The sequence below is a fragment of the Microchirus variegatus genome, assembly GCF_963457635.1.
Source record: "Microchirus variegatus genome assembly, chromosome: 22".
Lineage (NCBI taxonomy): Eukaryota > Metazoa > Chordata > Actinopteri > Pleuronectiformes > Soleidae > Microchirus > Microchirus variegatus.
In genome coordinates this window covers 6961858-6987481 of record NC_139823.1, presented here as the reverse complement: position 1 = coordinate 6987481, position 25624 = coordinate 6961858, and the positions used below count along the sequence as shown (strand labels likewise).

Sequence of the window (25624 nt, the reverse complement as noted above, 5' to 3'; positions counted from 1 at the left end):
GTTTTTACAAAGAGTCTTGTTTATTAGTCTCCATTAAAGAACTTGGTGAAATGTCAGAGTCATGATCCAAAGTTGTTTCCACTGCAGAACTTTCAGTTTTCCCTTATTATTATTATTTAAAAATACTTTTTAATCTGGTTTCACTTGCCTTTACTTGCCTCCACTCTTTGCCTGCAGCGGATTGCTCACAGATTATATCTGTGAGTAAAATATTAGCGATGATCGTTTCAGCACACCTCGTGCAGCCACATTGTAAACGCACTGGCGTAAACCAGTGGTGGTTGCTGGTCTTTGAAACCGGGCAAGCTCATCCGTCATTTTGTGTAAGCGTTTTTGTGTAAGCAATCACTTCAGTCCGGCAGTGCACACAAAGAGCGTTGCTCTTTGTGTGCACTGCCGGACTGAAGTGATTGCTTTTTTATAGCTTGGCCTTTGCTGAAGAGAGCTGATCACAGAGAGCACAGCCTCATCAAGAGCACACTCATTAGGAAACGCACACGCATGCAACTGTCGTGATCTCACAAACTGAGAGCAGCCACTTCTGCGTGCACGTGTACTTTAGGAAGACGGGGTTTATGTACCTGCTGTGAACATACAGTAGCTCAGTCATTCTGCATGTGGCAATGTCTGGCTTTATTTCCCACACTGCTGGCCCTAAAAGATAAATCATGTTTTCACACATTAGTTAGAGATCCCAGAGCTGCCTCAGGCCATAGTGGAATTATGCTGTTAATCATGTGAAATAATGATGTCGTGGGATGTGAGTTTTGAAAGCTGCACTGCATAAATGAATAATGATCCTTAACCCTTAATACAAATTGCTCAGAATTACGTTATTTAACATAGGATGAAGAGGGGATGGAGAGACGAAGAGACCAGAAGATGAAATGGTCAAAGTGATGATCTCTCTAGCACCCTCTTTTGGACACATTGTAGAAAAAGCCCACCATAAAACTGTCAGTGTGCACTGGTGGGTTTGACAGGAGTGTGATTCCCACTCTCATCCAGTTGTGTGGAGGATCAGTTTATCACAGTAAAAGTTTAATTTCTATGAGACTGTTGCTGAAGGGACACAAGATACCTTATTTTGGTAATATGTACTGTAAAATATGATTATATTTATTTAGTAAGTAAGTGTGTGTGTGTGTGTTGCTGGAGTAATGGACTCATTATAAAGAGGAGCTCGGCACATGTGCTCCAGCCGAACAGTTTCCTTCTGCTGCTCTCATTAATGTACTCTTGTGTGTGTGTGTTGAGTGGGTATTTGCCTGCAGACGTCAGTCTAACTGTGTGTGTGGTATGTGTGTTTGTATGTGCGCGTATGTCTGTAAGTTTAACTGTATTTTGCTGTTATTGGGTTGATCGCAGCGGGACAACAAGCAGTAAATATGCGTGTGGTAATGAGGGTGTAGACCGAGTTTAATGAGCGCTTGCTTTTGTACACACACAATCTTGTATAGCAACCTCAGTGAGGACGCTCACAGACACAACGCAGACATAAGCCTAATATGGGCTCAATTCTAACCCTATAACCTAGTAAAATAAAGTTGTGAGGACTCGCAAGGTCAAAATGCCCTCATAAACATAAGCTTTACCAATGCTTCCAATCACACTGTCGTTTAAATTTATTTTTAGTAGTTCAACTATACCCTCCAATTACCCCTTTGCTAATAGACAAGACAAGCTCCTCATCATACACACTCACTTCAGGGTGTCCATGGGGCCTTAAAAAGTATTAAAAAGTCTTAATCAAGATATCATGAGATATTAAAGTTTTTAGTTTGACTGCAAAAAGTATTCATTACTGTATTTATTTTCCTCCCCGCGTTTCTTAAAAAACAATATCGCTAATATCCAATATCGTCAGACATGGGAAAATGTAAATTTATTGCAAACTAAAACTGTTTTGTAAGTTCAATGTGTCGCTGATTACAGCTTGAAGTGGCGATAAGGTCTTAAAATATTTTGAGAAGGTCTTGAAAAGGTCTTAAAAAGTATTGAAATTAACTTATATACTCTGCACACATTCACTTCCTTCATTTCCATGTGATCATTTTAAGAGATTTTAAGACATGTCAAAACAGGGATGTATTTACAGCAGTCGAATCTCACAATTAGGAAACCCCAGAATGCCCAAAATGACCTTCTTCATCTTCTGCTTCTGCTTCTGCCTGCGTATCTTGTCTGAGAGCAAACAGATGTTCAGTCAGTCCCCGACTTGTTAACAAGGGCTCGGCCAGTATGCTGTTATTTAAAATTAACAATGAAAGTGCTTGACTCCGTCCTTGGGAGCCCTATCACTGCTCCTCTGAATTGCTTGGTAGCGATAATAATTGCTCATGCACAAGCTTCAAAAGTGTAACTATGCATACATATGCTTGTATTACTTCATTCACTCACGACTGACTGGTCAAAAAAACAGGAAATAGAATGCAAACATATGATTCACATCGAGCAGGAAGTAGTGTTGCTATCGTGTTTCTGTTTGTGACACCTCAGCTATGTATTTTTGGGTAGAAAGAGAGGAACAGATGGTGTTTGTGAGGAGGTGAGGCTCATGGTCATCCTGTCCAACGCCTGCTGAGATTGGCCTGTTTTGCCTACGTTGGAAAGAGAGAGCACAGTCATGCACCAGCGACTGGCCGTGTCGGTGTGTTTGAGCCCGTTTGTTACGACACTGTGTGTCCACCTGCTTGTTCTGTTGACCTGCACTGGCGCTGTGTTGATCCTGCCTCACCTGGATGGCTGAGCTGTGCTCTTTGCAAAGAGTTGTGTATATTTGGGCACATATACTTTTGCATCAGCAGTATGACAAGAATTAATGGGTGTGTGGCGTGTTTTTGTGTCGAAAAAGGTTAAACACACATAAGCTTTCATGTAATCACGCTCTGATGTCGGTCTCGCTTCCAAGAGCTGGCCGTGAATCACAGACGAGGAACAAAAGACTATGCCACACAGCTTGTTAGAGGTGGAGCAGCGCTAGTTAGCTCTGGCCCCTGACATATTTGTGTCAACAGCCTGCATCACAAAAACCACTTATTACATATCTATATGTGCACCCGTTTAATTGGATTGCCACAGTGACCATGTGTAGATGTTTAGCTGTTCTGAGAGCACCCAGCTCTCTCCCATCATGCTGTTCCTTCGACCACAGCAAAGGTGTTTATGTGTGTGTATAATGCAAGAAGCTTAATGGCTAAGCCTGTGTTAGGCCTGTGGAACCATGGTCATTCATATGGTAATAACCAGACAAAGAAGAAAACAATAAATCTCCGCACAGCCTCCGAGAAAGTACAGAGAAGTGAGCAGGAACCACAGAGCTCGGAGCTTCACATGGGACACTGTCCCACTCGTATTGTAAAGCGCACCATAAATGCTGGAAGACAAATACAGTAAGCAGCCTCTGCCAAGCAGGTGAGAGCCGTAGACCGTACCACTATTTCTGTTATTTGACTCAAAGTTATTTTTAAATGTAGACTGTGAAAGGCAGTTTTTGTCTCATTCATAAGAAAATCTACCATGTTCCCATCAGAGCATTGGCCAAAGGAAATATTAGGCTCCCTATCTCTGATTGTTGGCTGAGCACTATCATTCCTTATGCGTTTTAGACTTTCTTAAAATGAAATTGAGATCTGTTTGAGAATTGAACTGTGATAGCTGTACTGGCTTTGACTGCTATTGAATTTTTCTGTGTAAAAAAAAAAAATGCTCATACTGAGGAATGTAAGAGCCTGGAGAACATGGTCTTGTTTCAGTTACCTCATCATCCCAGTGCGGCCATGGTGGGGGGTTGATGTGTGAGTGTGAAGGTTTGGGGTACAAAAAGATGAACATGCAGTAAAATGTTATCGATATTTATCACAGTATATCTTGTTTTAACTCAAAGTGTGTTTTAACAACTTGCAAACCAAATGTTATATAGCTAAAAACAAGCAAATTATGTAGCCATAACTATTGCTTACTATTGCCAGTACTGTTTTCTGCTAATCTCTGCACCTCTAAACCATCGGCTTGAATAATTTGACCTAATAACAGCAGTCACACACATGTTTTTCTTCATCTCGTGAGAGACTCTAATGGTGTCACCACCAGCAGAGCTGATTTACAAGCCTGCCGTGGACTAACTGAAACAGCAGGAAGCACAGTAAATGTTTGCTTTCCTGAGCCGTACAGTACAGTACAGCGGTGGACCGTCCTTCAAATGTGACCACAGGCTGATTGGGGCTCATTGGCTAAGCAGAGATTCTTGTGTTTCATGACAATCTTCACTGCGAGGCTCCCACACTGGTCACGCCTGTCACACAGATGTCTCGCTCCACAAATCACACACGCAGCGACGCACACACATGCACGCACATAGACATGAAAGCACTTAGACAATGAGAGAATCTGGTGTGAAATAGAATACTTTTTTTTTTTTTTTTTTTTACAACCCATGTCTGGCATTTCTTGATTTTTCTCAGACACGTCTATGTGGTCCCTCGATCGCACACACAAAGTTGAGACTGGAAATGTGATGAGGTCAACCGTGTTTCGCATTTAGACCTAGTCTCTTCTGCTCAGACCACATGTACAGCTGCACTGTGTTATCATGACTAGGACACGTTTCTGCTGCTGTCCATGCAGGTGAGGTCCAGGTTTACACTAGAGCAGAAACAATCAATCGATTATTATTACTAAATTTTGATAATCGATTAATCGGTTTGAAGCTTTTTTCCATTATTAGAATAAGATTTGTGATTGTTTTAGCTTCTTAAATGTGAATATTTTCTCAGTTTCTTTGCTCCACGTAACAAAGAAATCATTAAAACTGAATCATTTTGGCTTGTGGACAAAAGACATTCGAGGACATCGTCATTTCAAGGTTTGACAAACACTGATCACGATTTATCGAGAAAATAATCGACTGATTGATCGATTACGAAAATAATTGTTAGTTGCAGCTGCGTGTCTCTCAGTTACTGTGCAGCTCAGCCCAGGCCTGTGCATCATGTGTCTGAATCAAGTGAGATGAAGACTCTCTCATACACACAAACACACACTGGACCGACACTCGATACACACAGGTGCGTATGTGCTGGCCCGATCCCTGATGTAATTTCTGTGTGTCAGTATTTGAGTTATTCTGCATCTGTCTCTTTGTGGGAAACTGGTGCAACCACTGCACGTGTGTTCCTTTGATATGTGTGTGTGTGTGTGTGCAGTGTCAGTGTTTATTTGTGACTGTTAATTAAGAGCCCCCCCCCCCCTTTCATGTCTGCTCCCAAAATCAGTGCACAGCTGCAGCAGGACCCCCCTGTATAAGGCAGCACTGCATCTAATGTCTTATTATTCACACTGTCTGTCTGCTCATCAGCCACAGAGCCTCAGGGACAGAGGGGGCGGCATTTGGGCTGTATGTGTGAGGGAGAGTGTGTGTGTGTGTGTGTGATGAGGGGAGGTTATCTTGTCTATTAGCAAAGGGGTAATGGAGGCTACAGTGGCACTACTTACAAATTAAAAACTATGCGACAGTGTGATTGGAGTCATTGATGAATGGAGACTGAGAGATGCCCAGCCACTTCAGCATCATATGTATGTGTGTGGCAGCATGAGTCTGGTGAGAGGGAGAGGAAGTCGTTATCTTTTAATCATATCCTTCTTCACCCCCCCCCCCCCCAATACTCCACTAAATTCTCCCTAAAGCTTCCTCCGGTCTGCCCCGACCCCCTCTGTTTCCCCAGCTGGCTCTCAGTGTCAAGCTCCTTGTCATCTTCATAAACCGTTCTTTTTTTTTTTGTAAGACTGTTCCCCTTTTTCTCTCATCCTGAATGTCTTTAATCTTCACTGTGCATATTCGTGTCATTCAGTATGACTCGTTGAATGACATACTGTGTTTGTTATAGCCTTGGAGTTCCCGCACTGCCGTGTTCTGCTGGGAATTTCATTCAGTTTGTGATTATTATTTGCTCTATAGAGATGGAAGATGAATGCAACAAATAAATGTGTTCCTTTTTAATTATTCACCAAGTCAGTAATTTTTTTTACAAATTTACCAAAAAATAGGCCATTGAGCCATTATGATATTCAAAATCACAGGATTTGATAAGGGAAGGTGGAAAATTTAAACACCAATATGATCTTAAATATCACACAAGGGCTAAGTACAGTATGACCAGTATGTGAGTGGGGGCTACACATGTCTCCACAAATATGACATAGCTTAGTTGATTTGTTTAAAAGGGATGAAAATGACTATCATAGTCATACCGGTATCAGTAGGTAATCCAGGGTGTGATGTTCCTAACAAAAAAAAAAATAGATTATTTTAATTAAACACATAACACATAACACATATAACAGAGAATGAGAATATGAGAATAGAAGTGTCTGAATAATGAATTTAATTCAGTAACTGATAATTACTTTAGCTGTATAATTTATTGAATGAGTGTCTGTGAGCTCAAACAAACATTTATAAGACGACTGACCCACGAGTTCAAGGTCTCATGTCCATCTAGAAAGGGAGAATAATATGAAGTATGTGGATGTTTTGTGTACCGTTGCAGTGTCATTGATGTGTATTAGCAAGGAAATATGGAGACTAATTAAATGCAGCTATTCATTACACTTTACCTTGAGGGTAAATGCATTCACACACATGTGCACACACACACACCCAGTGTTTTCCTTCCTTCCTCATCACATTAAGCTCAGTCTTACCTTCAGTATAGCCTCTGTGCCAAGCCTCGGTTTTTCTCAAAGGGATTTCCTGGTGGAAAGTACAATACAGGACCATTACAGGTTAAAGACGGTGTCCAGGTAGATTATGAGATTAGATCTGGCCTACTTTGCAGAGATGTAATAAAAATAACTTGCACTGCAATGCCGTAGTCAGCAATTTAACTATAATGCTGTGGTTGTCTGAATCTTGGCAGCGCAGCAAGAAAGTTTGCATTACCAGGTAACTTGACCTGTATAAACATGTCGTAACAGGCCGCAAAGCCTCCGCCATAGTTCTGGTACAGTGTGTGTGTGTGCATGTGTGGTTTGACTGAGACTGGTATGTAAAGGTGGGGAGCAGGCGTTTGCTTTGACACCCTAATCCTGCAGCCTTTAGCGTGGCTTTGTGTGAAGACCTTAGCGGAGAGGAAGGGAGGGATTGGAACAGTGAGAGAGAATGAATGGGAGATGGGGGGGGGGGTGGTATGGGGGCAGCTGGCTGAAGGGGGGGGGGGGATTTGGGAGTGTAGGGTTTGAGAGGGCAAGTGGGAGGGAAGTGATGCGAAGGAAGAAAGAGGGACATGGTTTGTACCTTCATTCTCTTGCTCTCACTATGAAAGGAAACAAAGGATACTAAAGAGTCTGACTTTTGACAGCAGGACTGGTCTGAGTTTTCCAGTTAGCTGCTGCCTGTATTCCGCCAATGCCATACCTCCCTTCAGCTCTCTGTGCATCTCTCTGTCCGTCTGCGCTGAAGACGTCTCACCGCTGCTTTGCTCGCACCTACAGCATGTGAGTCATTCTGCCTCAATCTGTGCAATTTACTCGGTCTGCTGCTGTGTTTAATGCGTATCATGCTTCTGTCAGAATTTCTCCTGAAGCTCTGTTTTTTTTTTTTTTTGTAATGCTACATTTGTGATGTGGATCTGCTCTTTCTCTTGCTATCTAGCTCTCTGCTTCTTATTCTCAGCTCTTTTTTCCTTTCCTCCATCTGTTGGGTCAGATGTGAACTGGAGAAGTTCACTCCTGGTCCTCAAATAAACTGCCCACTGCAAATATGCACTGGAAAAAAAGGTTTGAGAGTAAAGTTTAATCCAGATGTGTAAAAACAACATTTGTATTCCGGAGAGCTAATGTTAACTGACACCCGTCCATCTGTTTATGTTGGAATGATCACGCAAGTCAAGAGAGCAAAGGCTGTCCAGCCTAAATATTTAGCAGTGGTTTTTCTGTAGCTGAAGGGCAGACGGCTTTGCTGATGGCTTGGCAGAAATGTTGGCACACTGTTGGGTCAGCCTGGCACAGGAACTAAGACATTAAGGGTGGGGCCACCTGTCTGGCTGTTTGTCAATTCAGAGGAGAGAGTGGAAGTGTGGCACAGACTCCGTAATAATGCTTTGTATGTTGTCTTTAAAATGTCATATAGGATATCGGCAAACACGTAAATATGACAAAAACAGTTGGATGAATAGTCTGCTTCCTCCTTGACTTCTATGCTTTCATTATTTTTTCCATCTTTACTTAATTTGCACACTCAACAGACAGTGTGAGTATGCAAAATATTGTTATTTTCACTCTTAATGACCCCTACAGTTGGGTGTGAAACAACCACTCACATTCACAGTCTCACCCACAGTTAATAACACTAATTTGCATGTTTTTGGAACGAAGCTGGAATTAAATAGCAGCTGTCTGACTTGTTTTTCAGTGTAGATGCCCCCAAACGTCCTGGCTCTGTCTCCTCAAATGCAAAAATGTTAAGGTTTTCTTTATGAAGGACGGTTTTCTACTACTACTTTCTCTCTCTCTTTGAAAACAAAACACTCCATCGCTTGTATCCTTAATGTGCAACTGCAGCTGAATGGGGGCACCTCAGTGTGTGAGTTTGAAACCGTAATCAAATGCACTAAATTGTAGCCAAGCACTATTGTTGATTATTGTTATAGTCACCCAGAGTTAAAAGAGGCGAGGAAATATATGTGATAAACTATAGTTATATGAATTTTGTCCTGTTATTAATGTGTTTTAGGTGCTTAGTGAGATAAGCCACACACCCCCACCAAGTCTCACTCATGTTCGCTCAGCTTCATCATGTATCCTCATAGTGATCATGCAGGCTTGTAGAGGAATGTTCAGGGTGTCACTATATGTCCCCCCCCCCCCACAGAAGAGCTCACTTCTGGGCAGATGCAAGGTAATTCTCTAATGGGGTTACATAGGAGGAACAGCTCCAGTCAATAGCCATCAGTCAAGTCTACTCAATGGCAATCAATCAACTTCAATCAATAAGACAAAGCAGAGGACAGTGGAAGAGTAGAGTGTTAGAAGATTGACTGTCTCTTTTTTTGTAAATTGGCATCAGGACTGTGTGAGAGGAATGTTTACGGTAACAAAATTGGACGATGTGCCAGAACAACAAAAGCCTCACATTTGTTATAAGTAACATTTTGTCACTTTAGACTTATGGAGACTGAAATTTAACAAGACTTTATACCCTCAAAATATATTGACATTGGACATTTATGCAATTCTCCTTTTTCTTTATTATGTGTGTTAGCTATGTGTGTGTGTCTGTGTGTGCGCACACATGCACTTGTGAACAGTCAACCCTCTAAGGTGGGGATGAAGGTGAAGAGGTTAGACTGGAGGAATGGTGGGAACAAAGGAGCTGGGTTTTGATGAGGACGGCTGCCAGCTGAGGAAAGAAAATACTGTCTTCTAGCGGAGCCCCTGAGGTTCTCTAACCATCATGACATGAGAAATAATTCCCTTCTCTTCTCTCTCAATCCTCCCTCTTGTTTGTGTTCCTCTTTAACGTATTCATACTCAGATTTATTTACTCTATCTTTCTAGATGTAGATGCTTGTTTGGAGATGTACCTCTTCTGTTACAGATCAGTCACACAGCAGAACCTTTAGTCAGCACGGTGAGGGAGGTGTTACCCATTCTGCTGTAAATTTACAGGACGCTACAGCTACTTTGCTAAGCTTCCTCCATTCATCCTTCCATCTCTCTCTCTCTCTCTCTCTCCTTTTCTATATGTCACTCTCCTGCCCCCCTCTCTGTTATTACCCAAGTGACAGGCCATATATTGACCTTTGAATCTTCACATTTCTCTCTTACTGACCTATTCATCGTTGTAACACAGAGGAATACATTAAAACACACAGACAGGATTTCGCAGCTATAATTTTTTAGGACTGCCGTTCATTTGGACAGCCTAAACAAAGTGTTATCTCTAACCTTAATTATCACCAGTTAATACCTAACCTTAATATAAAGGATACTAACCACAATTCAAACTCCAAACTTAACCAGTTCCACATATAGAAACTGTGCTCCATAAAAAAAAAAGCTGCATAAATACAGACCATTGACCATTTACCAAACTACCTGGTGTATTTTTTGAGCCCTGAAAACTGAGGAGTTGGAATACTGCTGGTGTGGATGGGCAGAAATGGAGACCAATAACACTTTCACTTTGTTATTGGCCACAACCTAACTAAGTTTCACCTCATTATCGTACTCAGAAATCCTTGCTCTTTTTTAAAAAAATCGTTTCTCATTAGTAGTACTTTCTGAAAGCAAACGTGAAAAAATAATTGGCTTTCTTTTTACACCAGCACATGCATCACCAGCTATACATCAATGACCATTCGATATACGTTTACAGGTGTTTTAGCACTGATTCAGATTCCTTTTGATACTTGCCTGAGACTCTTGTCTGGATGAAGATTGATTTTTATCTGAAAATGCAATTCAGATTTAATAACTAAGCTGTTTGTCATTAGATCAGAAGATGAGCTTTGGTGAGACATACCATGACTGGTGTGTGTGCGCGTGCGTGCGTGCGTGCACTACCAAGGCTGCTTGCCATTATACAGAGCTGCCACACAGAATAGTCATCTATTGTGTTGTTGTCAGACTGATTGGCTGCTGTGGCAGTGGCGCACACAATCAGACACGCTGGCATTTACACAAACATATATTGATGCACGCGCACACACACACACGGACACACACAGACACTTATCACCAGAAAGAGTCAGTGTCAGGTCAGCCGATTGGGCCTGTGGACAGCGCTGTATTGTTGCTTGCCTCCAGCTCTTCTGGAAATTGGACAGAGCAGGCATTCAGCGGTTACTGGTGACTCAGGACCAGTGGGCAGTAACCACCAACACCTGCCTTCACACTAACATACTGTTGTGTTTAAGTGGCTTGAAGAGTCGAGATCGAGGAAAGGAAATCACAATAGTATTTTGTGTTGTGTCCTTGGAAAGACCTTAACTTGCTTTCAGTGACTGAGCGAATGTAAACTAGTCGTTACCCAAGAAGCAAGTCAAATTTTCATTCTCCGAGGTAAGCTGGGGGGAAAAGGATCACGTGGGATGGAATTTAATCAGGTTGTTGTGTTCTAATGGCCCAATTGACCTTTTTCATTTAGCCTCCACCCCACTGAGAGCCTGTTTCGATGGATATAAAGAACACACTGTGATCTCTCCAATCATTGGGACAATGTGGGAAATCTGAGCCTTCAGAAGTTGCGTTAATGTCTGTGAATTGTCAACAGTTGTAACTTCCTCCCAAAGCAATGTTCAGTATGTCACACGGCTGTTTGACTGCCATGCATAAGCAAACTCATCTTTGACCTGTGTTTTTGTGTTGGAGAGGTCACATTTAGGACTGTAGTTGTGTACATACCAGAGGTTGTCCCTAAGTGAGTTGACAAAATTGGAGCCTCCATCCCATCAGCCTCATACTGGCCCACAGCACGGTCTCTTACAATCCTCAAATCAACCCAAACACTCCAAATTCAGTGACCTAATTTTGTGCCCTGAGCCTGTCCCATGCAGACATAAATGTTCCAGTGTTTTTTGCTGACAATTTCATTAGTTGGAGAATTATGTTGTAACAAGACACTGCATTATAATGGTCTCTTTTGTTTCAGACACATACTGGAAACATTGATGTGCAACATAAGTGGTTTTTGGGTTCCTCAAAATTTTGATCAATTGTTGCCCCACTTACGTGACAAGTAAGCTATGCCAGGCGCAATGCTAGGGTCTTAGGTTTGAGTTAAATTTGACTGTTGGGGAACATGTTTCAATCACGTTATTATAGCAGTTATATTACTCAGCCGTAGTACCTTCAACTTTTTCTGTCCGTCTGTCTGAATCTCCACTTTTATTTTGAGTGAATGATTTGGCAACAAGGGCTACACGGTTGGTGTAGTGGTTAGCACTCTTGCCTTTGCAGCAAGAAGACCCAGGGTTCTTGCCCTGGTTGAAACAAGGGTCTTTCTGCATGGAGTCTGTGTGTTTTCCCTCATTGTGCGTGGGTTTCTCCGGGTTCTCTGGCTTCCAAAACATGCAATATGGGGATTAGGTAAATTGGACACTCTAAATTGACCATATTTGTGAGAGTGAATGGCTGTTTGTCTCTTTATGTGGCCCTGTGATGGACTGGTGAACTGTCCAGGGTGTACCCCACCTATCGCCCAGTGTCAGCTAAGATTGACACAGCACCCCTCGTGACCCTCCTGTGAAGGATAAAGTGGTAGTTGATGGATGGATGGAATTCAAGACAAGTCATGGTGTTGTTTGAAGTTTGCATTGGAAAAAATCATCAAATAAAATAATTTCATTGCAACTTATGGAATTTTGTAGTTGCATTATTTCAAAATGCAATTTAAATTTGAAAATGATTTGAATGATTTTCTTGTTTGCCAGGTTTGGAATAGCTTATACAGTGATATTCCATGTAACATGCACATATTTTCTAACATACTGCCTTCTAATTATGTGTGGAGTGTGAAATATCAGGTGGTTGCACTTCATGCTGATGAAATAGTGTTTTTTACCTCTGGTAAAAATTCCTGTGAGACATACATTTTCAAGGCACAGCAGACAAATTATATTTATATTCCTTTTGCCTCGCTGATGTCGTTCAAGTATTCGGTGGAAATGTGTCGGCAATGTCATGTCGATCAAGTGGCACTTTAAATGCTAATATGACATAATTGCAATGTCACTTCCTGCGTTTCTTTTGGGAGACAGAGAGAAACATCCAGTTTGGTTATCTACTGCCAACGCCCTCCTCTGGTGCCTTATGGTGCCAGTGTAACCAGGCTGCCAGTGTGACACGTGCACACACACACACACACACCACGGCACAGCTGAGCTAATGACTCATCTCTCCGTCTGTCTCCCCCCCTTTCTCTCTGTATTCCTCTGTCTCTGTCTGTTTAGGGGACATCACTCAGAAGGGCTATGAGAAGAAAAGAGGCAAGCTGTTGGCACCGTACATCCCACAGATACAAGGTAAGGCATATAGGCCTGCGGGAACAGGTTAATATTTGACCAGGATGCCTGTAATCATTGCTCCTTGCACGAACAAGGAAATGTATCATCTACAAAGTTAGTTGTGGTAACTATGATATAAGTATTGTATTTGCATGTAGCATATTTTACTGAGCTAATAAATGTATTACAGCTAAGTGGTAGACAGTGGATGGACGACAAGAGCAAAGGAAAGAGATCAAAACTAAGAAAATTTAGAAAAGCAGCTAAACAAATGTAAAATTAGATTGAAGAGGTGTTCTTGCTGGTTTGTCATTGACTGCTAAGGTCAGTTTAATTGCCACTATTGGTTATTATTGCCATCGCTCTGTTTGACAATTAAAATAGAGAATGACCAATCAAGAGAAAGACGATGAAAATGGAGACTGTCAATAGAATACTGGATGCATCTGCAAGAATATTTGTGTCACAAGTCCCCGTCTCGACACATGTTGTTGTTTATGCTACTGCTATGACGCTTTGTGTGAGATTTTTTCTTTTTTACAAAAACAATTAAGGTCATTTGTATTTGTCTCTTTTTAAATGTCTTATTAATATATTTACTTAGTCTAGTGTTTATATTATGTTGTTTGTTTTCAATCTAATTTATTTATTTATTTATTTGTTTGTTTTATATAAAATAAGAATGAAATGAAAAAATTAAAAAAACAAAAAAGCAAATACAGATTTATTGATAGGATGTCATGCTTTATAAATGACAATGTATTTCACAAAGCTTCAGGTTGTGTGTGTGTTTAACTAAAAGAGTAATAACTTTGAACTTCAGGGGTCGTAGAGTTTCCATTCGATATGTTGCTGCTTATTATGTTGACTGCACAGGGGACTGCACTCACTCACTCATGTATCAGTTCAGTGTTTTTTTTTTCATGCAGTCAGTCGGTCGGTCAGTCAGTCAGTCCCTTCAGCCTTGAGCAGACTACAAGCAATGAGGTGGTTTTGTGGTAACTCCCATAGTGGAATTGCTGTCTGTATGCTTCATGCTTCCCTGTCCTTTATCTGGGGTCCATGTGAGTCTTTGGTTTGGCCTGCTATCACAGCAACAAGCCTGAGTGGAAACCAGACTCTGGTTCGGGACACTTGAGGCTTTCCACTGGAGTTAGCATGCCTGTTATTTAGCTTGGGTTGATAATCATCTTCCCTGTCTGTCTTTCTCTTGCTTCATTTCTCTCTTGTCATCATGAATTCTGCTGTTTCTGTCATTCATTAATTGATGGATCCTAACACAAAGTGGGTGAGATGCTTGATATTCTCTACGACACAGACTGTCCTTCCTGCAGAATGAATAGATGCGTTTTTGTTTAATGACACATCATCCAACACGGTGAATCAGTGGGTTAGCGTTAACAACAGCTGAGTGGGTGAAATAGGAGTCCAATAGACTGCTGAGCTCCATTTGAAATGTTCTAATCTGTTTAACTGTCTTATGTCTGGCTTATGTTATGTATGTTGTCATAGGACTGCACATGTGCCAAATGCTGTGAAGTAGGTGTGTCGAGCCAGATTGTTAACATCTTTGAGAGAGTAGAATCAGTGTGTGGGTACCAGTTTTGAGAATAGATAGGATAAAGCTGTAGAAGATGAATGAATTAATCATTTCATGAGCTTGGAAGTCAAATATTGATTGTGCAATTAAACATTTTGGAGGATGTGCCCAGTCGTCATGGAGTGCATTTCTAGTTTTAAAATTGATTTTCCATTCATATTAAGCACATATGTAGTTTCACTCAAAGAAGTTGTTTTTGTTATTCAACTAAACAGGTCTGATTATTTATGTTGGTCAATGGCCAGGTGTATTTGCCGTCTACTAGGAGTGAGAAACGCAGACAGAGTGGCATGAAACAGGACCAGAAAATTCATCAGGATTTCACTGTGAAACAACAACAGCTTCTGCTGTGACGGAGCGTGCCTCTGATTGGCTCAGCGTGGCTTGTCTCTGAAGCACGCTCTGCCCAGCAACCAGGTCAGATGTCCTGGCTTGTTTTATAGACCTGAATCCAGCGGGATCCAAGGAAAGGCTGCTGTGTTTCTGGGCTGTCAGAGCAGTACCAGGACCAGCTTATATCGATGCATCTACTGTGTGTGTCCTCGTGTGTCAGACTCGATGTATTACGTGTCCTTAAGTGTCCTCATGCTGTCCACCATGTTGTGTAGTATTTGAAATGTTGTTCAGGGTTTGCAGTATGTTGTTTGCAGCTGCTGACTAAGAGTTGCTGACAGTGTGCAGCTCGCTGATCCCTTCTAAGCTGCTGCTGAAAAGCCGGGTGGGCTGATGGCTGTTTGGCCGGGTGTTCGACTAGCCATCCAGCAAGCAAGTTGCTGGTTGTAACTGACTGAATGTGAACTTAGCTGAACTTTGTAGTCTTCCTGAGTGGTTCTCTTGGTCACAGGTTAGTGAATGTTGCAAAACTGTCCACAACCTGGTTATATTTATCTGTAAAATTAACGTATTTAATATTTGGGCACTCTTGCTCGCATTTTACTGTCACTCTTTATGACTATGATTTCAGTATTTCAGTGTAAGCTGAACTGGTTCTGTTCCAGTCAGTTACGATGATGTAAAAATATGTAGTCACTCTCTATGAACATGATTTGATATTATTCACTGGACTAGGTCTTTATTTGTCTGACATTTCTCGTGATAGTTATATTAATCTAATGATTTGAAATTGTTGTATCATGATAACATCTAGCCATAGTATCCTGATTTTTTTATCCCCTCTGATGTTGGCCTTCAAGGCTCCCTAAAATAAACTGTTGAGGTCTGTCTTTACTCAACAAAGAATCATAGTGGGTGAGTCATTTCTTTTGTTGGATTGTTCGTATTACATGTAGAAATTTAATGATGTTCGTTCAAATGAGATCAATCTAATTTGAACGCATATTACATTATTTTGTGAAACAGGACGATGCGTCATTCAAATTCCTTTTGGGGTCCATCCCAAGCATTTACTCTTCCAGCTCACTTTAAATGCATCACCACGAAAAGACAAAAAAAAAAAGAATTAAAGCCAAAAAGCAAACTGCTTGTAGAGCCATGACTTTCCTTCAGGTGGTCATGCTGGCTTTCCCCTCTGATGCTAACCATTAGTTTCTTAATGAAGAATGAGGATTGCTTAAGCAAAAAGGATGAATTGCAGAGGACGGCATCAGTTGGAAGATGTTGTTATCTTGACATGTATGGTGGTTAATCATCTCTCTTCTGTTACGTCTGTAAAATTTGCAGTTGCTTCCCTTGGAAAGCTTAAAGGGAGCTGGAAAGCTGTGAGACAGGCTGGATTAATTAATGTGAACACTTTCTCAACTCCAAGCTACTGTATAAGAATAAAGCAGCCTAAGAAGGGATTACCATTAAGCTTGAGTATACCTGATCTGGTAGCGCAATATTTAACAGCCTTGCACTTTGTTATTCTGATATTATCAGTGCAGTGCTTAGCTCTTCAATTCAAACAAACACCCATTAGATTCAAACCACCTTGAAACTCCATCAACTTTGAGTTCACGCATTGAGTATGGTTGGAAAAATAAGACACAAAGAAGCTTCTGAAGTGAATTCTACTTACCAAAAAATCTGAAATCGTTCAGCATAAATGCTTTCTGACCCCACCCACCCCTGTGTAAACAAATGCCTGATAGTATTGTTTGATTTAGCCTGTTTTCAGGCGAAGGACACAGTAAACTGACAACGTTACATTGTTTCTGTTCACAAAGACCAAACAGAGTAAAATATGCACTGGAGCTTTAATATTTCTGCTCGTGGGCAGTAGAGGAACATAGGCCTTTTCTATTTTTCTATAAATTATGGTCCAACTGTTCTGGTCTGGTCTCTCTGCAGGTGTAGATCCATCTCTGCAAATTGACAACAGAATCCAGGCGTCCTCTCAAGCTGTGATTCCAGGCTCCAAACACAATAAGTCAAGAGCTGCCAACACCCGGGATGAACGCTTCAGATCTGGTAATGATTTGTACATAACTACCGAAACTTTTAAAATATTCTTCTTTTGTGCCGTTTGCTAAAATACATTTCTGTGTTTTTTTTCAGATTTGCACACAGAAGCCGTCCAAGCAGCCTTGGCCAAGTACAAAGAGAGGAAGATGCCCATGCCGTCTAAGAGAAGATCTGTGCTAGTTCAGTCATCTGTCGAGGCATGCACCCCACCAGGTGAGAGCTATCTTCCTTTAAAGGCGAGTTTCCACTGAGTGGAATGGTTCGGTTTGGTACGGTATTTATTTTGCGCTTCCATCAGGGATAGTACCAAGATAACCGGCCCAAACCGTTCCATGTTTGGCACCTTCGCTTGGGTACGGGTAAAATGGTATGGTACAGACTGAGCTCAATCCACGATAGTCGGCTGATTGGGCGACAGAATGTCGATGTTGTCAATTGATGCCATCGCACACGTACGACATCATGCTATGTATCTCGCTTACGTGGCAGTCGGGCACAGACCACACCCCACCTAACAAGTAAAGATCTCATTTGAAACGCAACCGTACCGTACCAAACTGAACCGTACATAATGGAAACACATCATTAGACAGGATATCCTGTGCACACTCAGCCTATAAGGTTTTGTTTACATGTGCTCCCATGAGCTTCCGCGTGCAGGATGCTGATTCTCTGTTGTGTCCGTTGAACAGAGATGATGTTGCCAAGCATTTTTAACTGGAAAGAAATATGCAGTGTGATGAATGTGTCCATTCTTTGTGACTATAAAGGACTTGGTTCTCACTGTCATGTTCCCAGGCAGACCTTCCCACATGAATTGCATAATGGATGCATAATCAGATTTTTAACATAGTCTCCAAATGTCGACCTTTTGCCTGCTTTTATAACAGTTTGTATTGTGTGGGCCAGTTGACTTACATTTTTGTAATTTTGCAGAATTATATGGCTTCTCTTTGCACGAAAGCTAAAAAATGTTTGGCCAAATGTTTTTCCAAATTATAAATCAGATATTTCCAATCAGACAATGAGATATCTGTGTATGATAGTAGAACTCTCAGTGGCTTTTTTTTTTATTGTGCCTTGTGTGTAAAGGGGAGACAGGAGTGAGTAACTGGATTTGAACAGGAGAAGTAGGGACCCTCCCATGGTTGTTTTGAGTCAGTCAGAATGTTCTGCTGTACTGTGTCAGGGTAAAGTGCACAGTTTTTAGCTCACAAAACCAGTGACGGATGATCTGGGCTGTGTTGTTTTTCAAGGTTAATGGCAGCTAAATTTCTTGAGGCTATGTAAGATAATTCAACACTATCTCTGAGATCTAGAAACATATAACAAAGATGGTGGACATGGTAAGCATACCTAGTTTTCACTGCTATAGAGCACATCTTTGTTTATGCATATATGTACATATATATATATATATATATATATATATATATATATATATATATATATATATATATATATATACAAAGTATATATATATACATATATGGTTGGTTACTTACTTTTATTCCCCTCCCATCCTCCAGCTCATCTTTCACTTTCTTTCTTTCTTTTTCCTGACTTACTCTTACTTACATTTTCGTCTTGTATAACTGTGACTAATAACCTCTTTTTTTACTCTTGGCTTCTTTACCGTTCTTTTCGCCTCTGAATTTCTACTTAAAAACGATTCCATGACCCATCCCTTCACCATCCGTCTCTGTCAAGGTTACTCAGAGAGCTTGGACGGAGGCTGTCGAATAACAAACAGAATTCTAAATGTAAGATAACCCCCATGAGTCTGCTGGTTGTAGAGTTGTAGAGACAATTTTAGCTTGTTATAATCAAATCGCCTGTAGCTTTCCTTTGACAGCCTCTGCAAGGCCATGATTTAGCTTCGGGAGTCCAGTAGTCTCATATTTTTTTGAACTTCACCTCTAACTACAAAATGCGAGTGATTACTATGAAGATTAAGCACAAGAAGACAATAGTTAAATGAAAAGAAGCTTAGTCTCTGTTTTACAATGCCTCTTTCAATGGTCCCATCAGTGGACCCACATTTGTAAAGCTTCAGTGTGAATTTCATGCCCTGAAGCTTTAGTGCCATATTTGTTTGTACTTTTCTCCAGGGCTGCAGAGACAAAACACACTGTTTTGTAAATGATGAATGAGAGGGATAAATGAAAAATTTTTTGTTGATTTTGAAATCTGCACGTAACGCGAGTGTTCCTTTTCATTGCATTAGGTTTTCTATAGGCCCAGCCACTCTTTGTTCAATTTCAGTCATCCTGTTGAGATAACCGATATTTCTGTGAGCTTGGCAGATGATGTGGAATGTGTTCCTTTTAAAAGATCCTTGCCTTGTTGTTTTGGATTATTTTTTTTTACGAAAGACCAACTGTGTTCCTCACAGGAGAGACTATAAAATTATCAGTTACTGGGGATCTGTCCAAGTCAGTAATAGGTGGCAGACCTCTCGCCATTTTCTTTTTTTTCGTTTGAACTGAATGTATGCTTGTATTTCTTGCATAAATGTTTGACGTAACACCGCTCTGCACAAATACCAGTATCAGTTTTGATTACATTTAGATGCCTTCACACAAAGACAGAGGGAAACTTACATTCCTCTTTTTTTTCTTTAATTCAAAAGCAAATATCCACAATATTTATTGTGGACATGTATGTAGTTTGTACCATATATTATAAATATTTTTCTCTGTGGAATGTGGAAATTTAGCATGCAGTCTCATATCAAAAACATGCAAAAAAAAGAGGCATCCCTCATGCCTTATAAAAGTCCCTCTCCATCACCTGACCATCACACTGGCTTTCTCCTGTTGATATAAATATAGCCATGTATCATCAGCGTATCAATGCCATATCATTTATATCCTGCCTTCTTTTCTTCCTGGAATCAAACCCATTTCCACTGTTTTGACCCTGTCTTCACCTGTCAAACACAGACACTTCCTCAGCGTCGGAAGATGAGGGCTCGCTACGCCGGCAGGGTCGTCTGGCCACCTCCACGCCCTACCAGGGCCACGGCCACGCAGCCGTTGAGCACTGGTTTAATCGTGTCATCCAGGGTTCGTCCACCTCATCCTCTGCGTCATCCACCTCATCCCACCCGGGAGGGAGATCCGTCACCAACACCACTGCCCATGCAGCCCTCAACGCCAACGCCACAGCTACTGCACTGGCCGACCTCATGGCACACACCCAGCTAGGTCAGTGGCACATGCCGTCTCACGCTCCATCACATTATCGGCTAGCCCATCTATATGTTCCTTTCCCTTTTCAGTCAATGCAGTGATCTCATCTAGTGTGTACAGAGGTAATGTTGAGCAAAATAGGTTTTGATCAACATTGATAAGACTTATCTTCTTGTACCTTTTGTGGTTTGGAGCTGAAGTAGGAAGGAACTTTAGAATTACTATAAACTTTAAGGTTTCCTCTTTTCTTTTTTACTACATATAACATGGTCGTGCATGATGATTTCAGTTTCTTTGGGCTGACCTTCACTGTGAAATAACTTTCTGATACTGTCTCTAAACCATCTCGCAGGCATTTCCTTGCTTAGCTACTTACATGGATTGAAATTATTTCATTTATGTGTATACACAAAACTGATTCTGCAGTTAGATTTCTGTACTTTTTCTTTGTGTTACATAACTGATTTCAGCACATAGACCAGTATTATGTCTATTAGGCTTTTTTGTATGACTTCAGTTTAATTGCAGCCAACAGTGGTCTCCTACACGTCCGTTAGAGCTGAGGCCTTGTCTCCCTCCAGGTACACAAAAGCACTCGATGGAGCAAAGACAAGGATTACAAGCGGCAGTGTTTTAATTTACGTCTCTCTAATTAGACCTCTCTGCGTCAATCAGTCATGTGTGCGGTCTCACAGCCACTCTCTCGTCGAACACATGAATTCCATGTTGGGATGCAAGTGTCACAAGCAAGTTAATGACATTCACTAGATCTCTCTCTGAGCAGCAGCAACATCAGCTGTGTGTGTGTGTGTGTGTGTGTGTGTGTGTGTGTGTGTGTGTGTGTGTGTGTGTGTGTGTGTGTGTGTGTGTGTGTGTGTGTGTGTGTGTGTGTGTGTGTGTGTGTGTGTGTGTGTGTGTGTGTGTGTGTGTGTGTGTGTGTGTGTGTGTGTGTGTGTGTGTGTGTGTGTGTGTGTGTGTGTGTGTGTGTGTGTGTTCATTTCTGCCTGTAAATGTTGTTGGTATTGGCATCCCTTTCTGTGGATTTGTCCAATTTTTGTGTGCGGAATGGGGGTAGCATTGAGCAGCAGTAAATGGTGCTGGGTGTATCTGTAAATAAGTATTTAATATTACACCAATGTCACTCTCTGCCTCACCCATCATTCACCTCACCGGCCGGCAACCAGTGATCCATGTAATCCAAATGTGAGTTCTCACGGAGCAGCTCATGATTTCTGTTTTTACAAATGTAATACTGGTTTTTGTTTGACTCCGTCAGAGGTGTTGGTTTCACTGTGTCATCTTTGATGAGGTTTTAACAGGCAGTAACCAGTCTGGTCAATACAAGCATTATTGCATTTATTCTGGCACGTAGTGGTGAACTTCTATTTATAATACTGAAGATTCTTCTGCAGCAAAGGGGAGCAAAAACAAAAAACACTCATGGCCTCTCAAATATTTGCAAGCTTATAAAGTTCATTTTCATAGAGTTGCAGCAGTATAAAGAAGTCCTGGCTTTTGACGTTGTAACCCCCAACACCCCACTCACCCACTCACAGATAACCACTCAGCACCCCCTGATGTGACAGGGCTGTCGGAGCAATCCTCAATTCATGCAGATCGGCCCCAGGTGGCCTCAGTGCGAGGCATTTCCCGTGGCTGCAACTACAACACCAAGGTTATGGAGACCGCAGATGGTGAGTTTCCTCCTAACGTCCACACTCAGAAACACAGTTGCCTCCCTTTCCATTTTCTTCCTTACTGTCTGTCCCTCTGTCTTAGTCAGACTGGCCCAAGCTGCCGACTGACCCTCCTATGTTACCATGGTAACAAAGAAAATCCACACTATTTTTGTATTAATGTTTTATCTCCTTAATGATACAAACAAGTAGATAATGATGCTTTAGACGGGGACATAATACCACTTTAAACCTAAACTACGTTTTTCTGAGACACTGTCACTTTTTCCAAAAATCATTTTCAAACAAACTTACAGACCCCTGATCTCGTCACTGTCACCATCCCCTAATAAATCCCAAACGTCACAGTTTTCATTGCTTGTTTAACAATTTTAATAGATAGATGTTACTTTATTAACAGTTAAAGTGTTCATAACATACAGCACTCTGTAGAGAAGGATGGAAAAACACTCTGAGTTACTGGCAACAGGTGGAGGCTCTGACAGCTTTTAACTCAACATAGTTCATTAATTAGTAGTTAGTTAAAGTAGTCAAGCTCCACCTTAATTTCTGATATTTTTTGTCTCTTTGCTCTCTTTTTATTTGCAATATTAACCATGGATGAAAAAAAAGCTCTCAGACCACAGTGTTATTAGCAGGTATTTGGTGCACACCTTGTCTTTCCACCAAAACTGAGTTGCTTGCTATTTGCAGAGATGAGTCTTTCTCATGTACTGAAGGTTTAAATATCCAAGATGTTGTTGTGCTGTTTGCTTTTGCTGAAGCTATTATGATATGGTAGAAAACCTTATCGACACCCTTTGTTGGATTCTAATATAGTTTTGAAAGTCAAGCCTCGGTTCAGTATTTACTGTGTTAAAGATTTAAAAGAAGATGGAGCATTAGCACACGAGATTCCATCAAAATATTTATGTTTACTGCAATGAAAGGATGTGAGCTTTACCTTTTTATTGGTATATAACAATCAAAAATACAACATTTAAAATGAAGTAGATGCATAGTTTAGTCATCCTAAATACTGTTTTGTCTAGTAAATACCCAGCACTATGTAAAGTTTCCAGAATAGATGTTTCGCAGTGTTATTAGTAATCTTTGTAATCAGACAACACCTCCATTTTACAGTAACTGCAGCGCTTTGGCATTGTCGATTAATCCATTCAAAGAAGCGCCAAAGTATTTCTGCTACTTGACCATCTGCATTCATTCAACATCAGAGCTGAAAGGTTCTTCGGAAATAATATCCACTGCTTCAGCTATCACCTTCCTGCCATCCATCCTTGCTCATCAGATTTTGCTGCCAATACATTAGTTGACCTACACGTAAAGCTGTAAAAAATAATACCTACCTATTTAGACCTATGCAGTCTATGGTCTAAGTCCACTCTGGCTGCAGGTAGATACACACACACATGCAACGTTCAGACTGTTTCATTGACATCCTGATGTGTCTCTTCTCCAGGCTGTGAGTGGAGTGAAGGATCCCTCAATTTAACGGATGGTATTTATAACCGTTCCTCTGACTTTATGGCTACATGTGCACTCTGCTGTGTGTGTGCGCGCGCATTTGTGTTTGTGCATTCCTGTGTTTCTGCCGCTGCCTGTACTGTCAGGTGTAGCACTTCTTCGAACCATGTTTAAAAAAACATTGATTTATACTTTGCTTGTATGTGTGCGTTTTTTTGTGCAGCTGAGTGTGTTGCAAAGGTTTTGCCGTCCGCAGGCTCTTCAGCTAACTGCTCCACGTCGATCACATTGACGCAGACGGTGTTAAAGGTGACAGGTGTAACTACTCATTTTCACTCGTGAATAATTAGCACGCTGTTCATACACGTTCGCTCACTCGCACTGAGACGTGTCAGTTTATGTTTCCTGCTGACACCGGCCTGTCATCCTTGTAGTAACACGGTGGTGTCTTTCATTGCATTACCGGTGCTGCTGATTTAATAATGACGCACAACACAGCAGTGGCTTTGGTCTCATTTCAGATACTGACAATTTGTGTATTTGTGGTATGTGTGAGATTCTTTTGGAGAATGTGCCCTATACTGCCAAATGATATGATGTGCTGTTCATTCTGTCAACAAATGCCAGTAAAAAAAACCAACAACAGTCAACTAACCCCTCTCTCAGGTTTTTACTGTGTATCCAAACCCAGATATGTCTTATTCTATTCTAGCAAAGATGAGTTACCTCCACTGAGGTTGCATGAGTATGAGTTAAAGCATGTCCATGACATCGTTTAAAGGCATTTTCACAATTTTCACTTATTTGCTCTGGAAAATGACGTCTTGACACATTTTCCATCCAGTTCAACCTCCTCTATCAGGCGTTACATATTGCCTGAATAATATTCACAAAATTGGCAAACAAAGAACACAGTCGCAGTGTGAGTTTTAAGTATGACTTAAAACCATTATTTCCTGCAATGCTGATGTAACACCATCCAGATCTCAGCTAAGTCTGCACATTTCCATGCATCACTTATGTGATTCATGCAATTTGTACATTTTTTTTCCCCCAAGTGTTTCAAGAGCTCAATTATTTGCTTGTGCTCAGCTTGAGGCTGAAGTGACACTTTTTAGTCACACCACCACTGTTGGAGAAGTCATGCTCTTGGATTGGGTTTCATGTTCTTTCTTTTACATTAATGGGCGCTGCAGTGTAGACTCAATCCAACATTCATATTCTGCTTCAGTAAGTACTCAAGTTGTCCCAAGTGAATTAAGAGCTGAATATAGTTCCCAACAAATGCAGAGGAAAAACTCTTAAAAACGACTTAACACCTTTTGTGGTTAGTTTTTCATATGATTTACTGTATTTAAATTTAAGGAAATACAGATTAATAGAAAGCTATGCACATGCTGTTGTTGTTGAGAAAACTGTGCTCACATTTAACTGGATTCAGCGTTGTAACACAGATTGACTGCTGAAGGTGGAAAATTATGGAAACATTCATTTGAGTCATTATGTCAGACCGTTGCTGGTTTGCTGTGATATTAATGATTAAAGCCCTTGAGTGAGTGAATGTTGTCATGTGTGTCTGGGACTTTCTAATTAGCCCATCGAGTGCTGGACTGAGCCTCACATGTCTACTCTCCTTTACATCTGTCCCAGCTCGAGCAGGCACAGTCTGTCTGAACCAGCCTTATTACACTGAGATATATCAGGCCAGCCTCATGCAGCTGTGGCCTTCGTCTCCTGTGGCTGTCTGGAATGTCTGACACAAGCCATCCCCCCGACCCCCCCTCCAACTAAGAATGAAATCATATGGAGGAAATGATGTCCAGTGATTATTATAGTACACATGTGCCCCTGTCTGAAATATGAGGGAAATTTAGCTGGGCATCTCCTCCCCTCTTTCATTTCAAGTCTGTTCTCATTTTCTCTGTCTGTACTGTCGCTACAGTAATTGTATCTTTACAAATGTCATTATCTTGTAACTTGTGCTTTTTAAGTGAGTTCTGTTTCATTTTACAACAAGTTAAGATGCTTATTAATTATTGGTTGCATATATACATACATGCCAAATGACATAAATCATCGACTTAACAGTTTATTTTAGCCTCCTACACTTAAGAGGGCATCTTGTTTGCCAGGCAGCAGGCGTTGCTGCTCCTCTTCAGGTCTTTTCATGATTCTAGTGCATATCCTATGACCTTTGACTTCCAGGTAGCTAAAGAGGACCTTGTCTAGTGTTTTCTTGTCTTGCCACAGTGTAAGTGACAG

The 25624-nt window shown here is 41.1% G+C and overlaps 1 protein-coding gene across 4 annotated transcripts in view; it reads left to right on the top strand.

The window, feature by feature from the left end:
* dip2a (disco-interacting protein 2 homolog A) overlaps positions 1-25624 on the top strand; it is a gene marked incomplete at both ends in the record, with an annotated part of 73941 nt that overhangs the window by 30926 nt on the left and 17391 nt on the right. For all 4 annotated transcript variants that reach the window (XM_083909051.1, XM_083909049.1, XM_083909050.1 and 1 more), the window contains 5 exons: positions 12951-13022; positions 16894-17013; positions 17101-17220; positions 19953-20216; positions 21758-21895. In XM_083909051.1, the coding sequence (XP_083765177.1) occupies positions 12951-13022; positions 16894-17013; positions 17101-17220; positions 19953-20216; positions 21758-21895 (714 nt within the window). The remainder of the gene's footprint in view (positions 1-12950; positions 13023-16893; positions 17014-17100; positions 17221-19952; positions 20217-21757; positions 21896-25624) is intronic.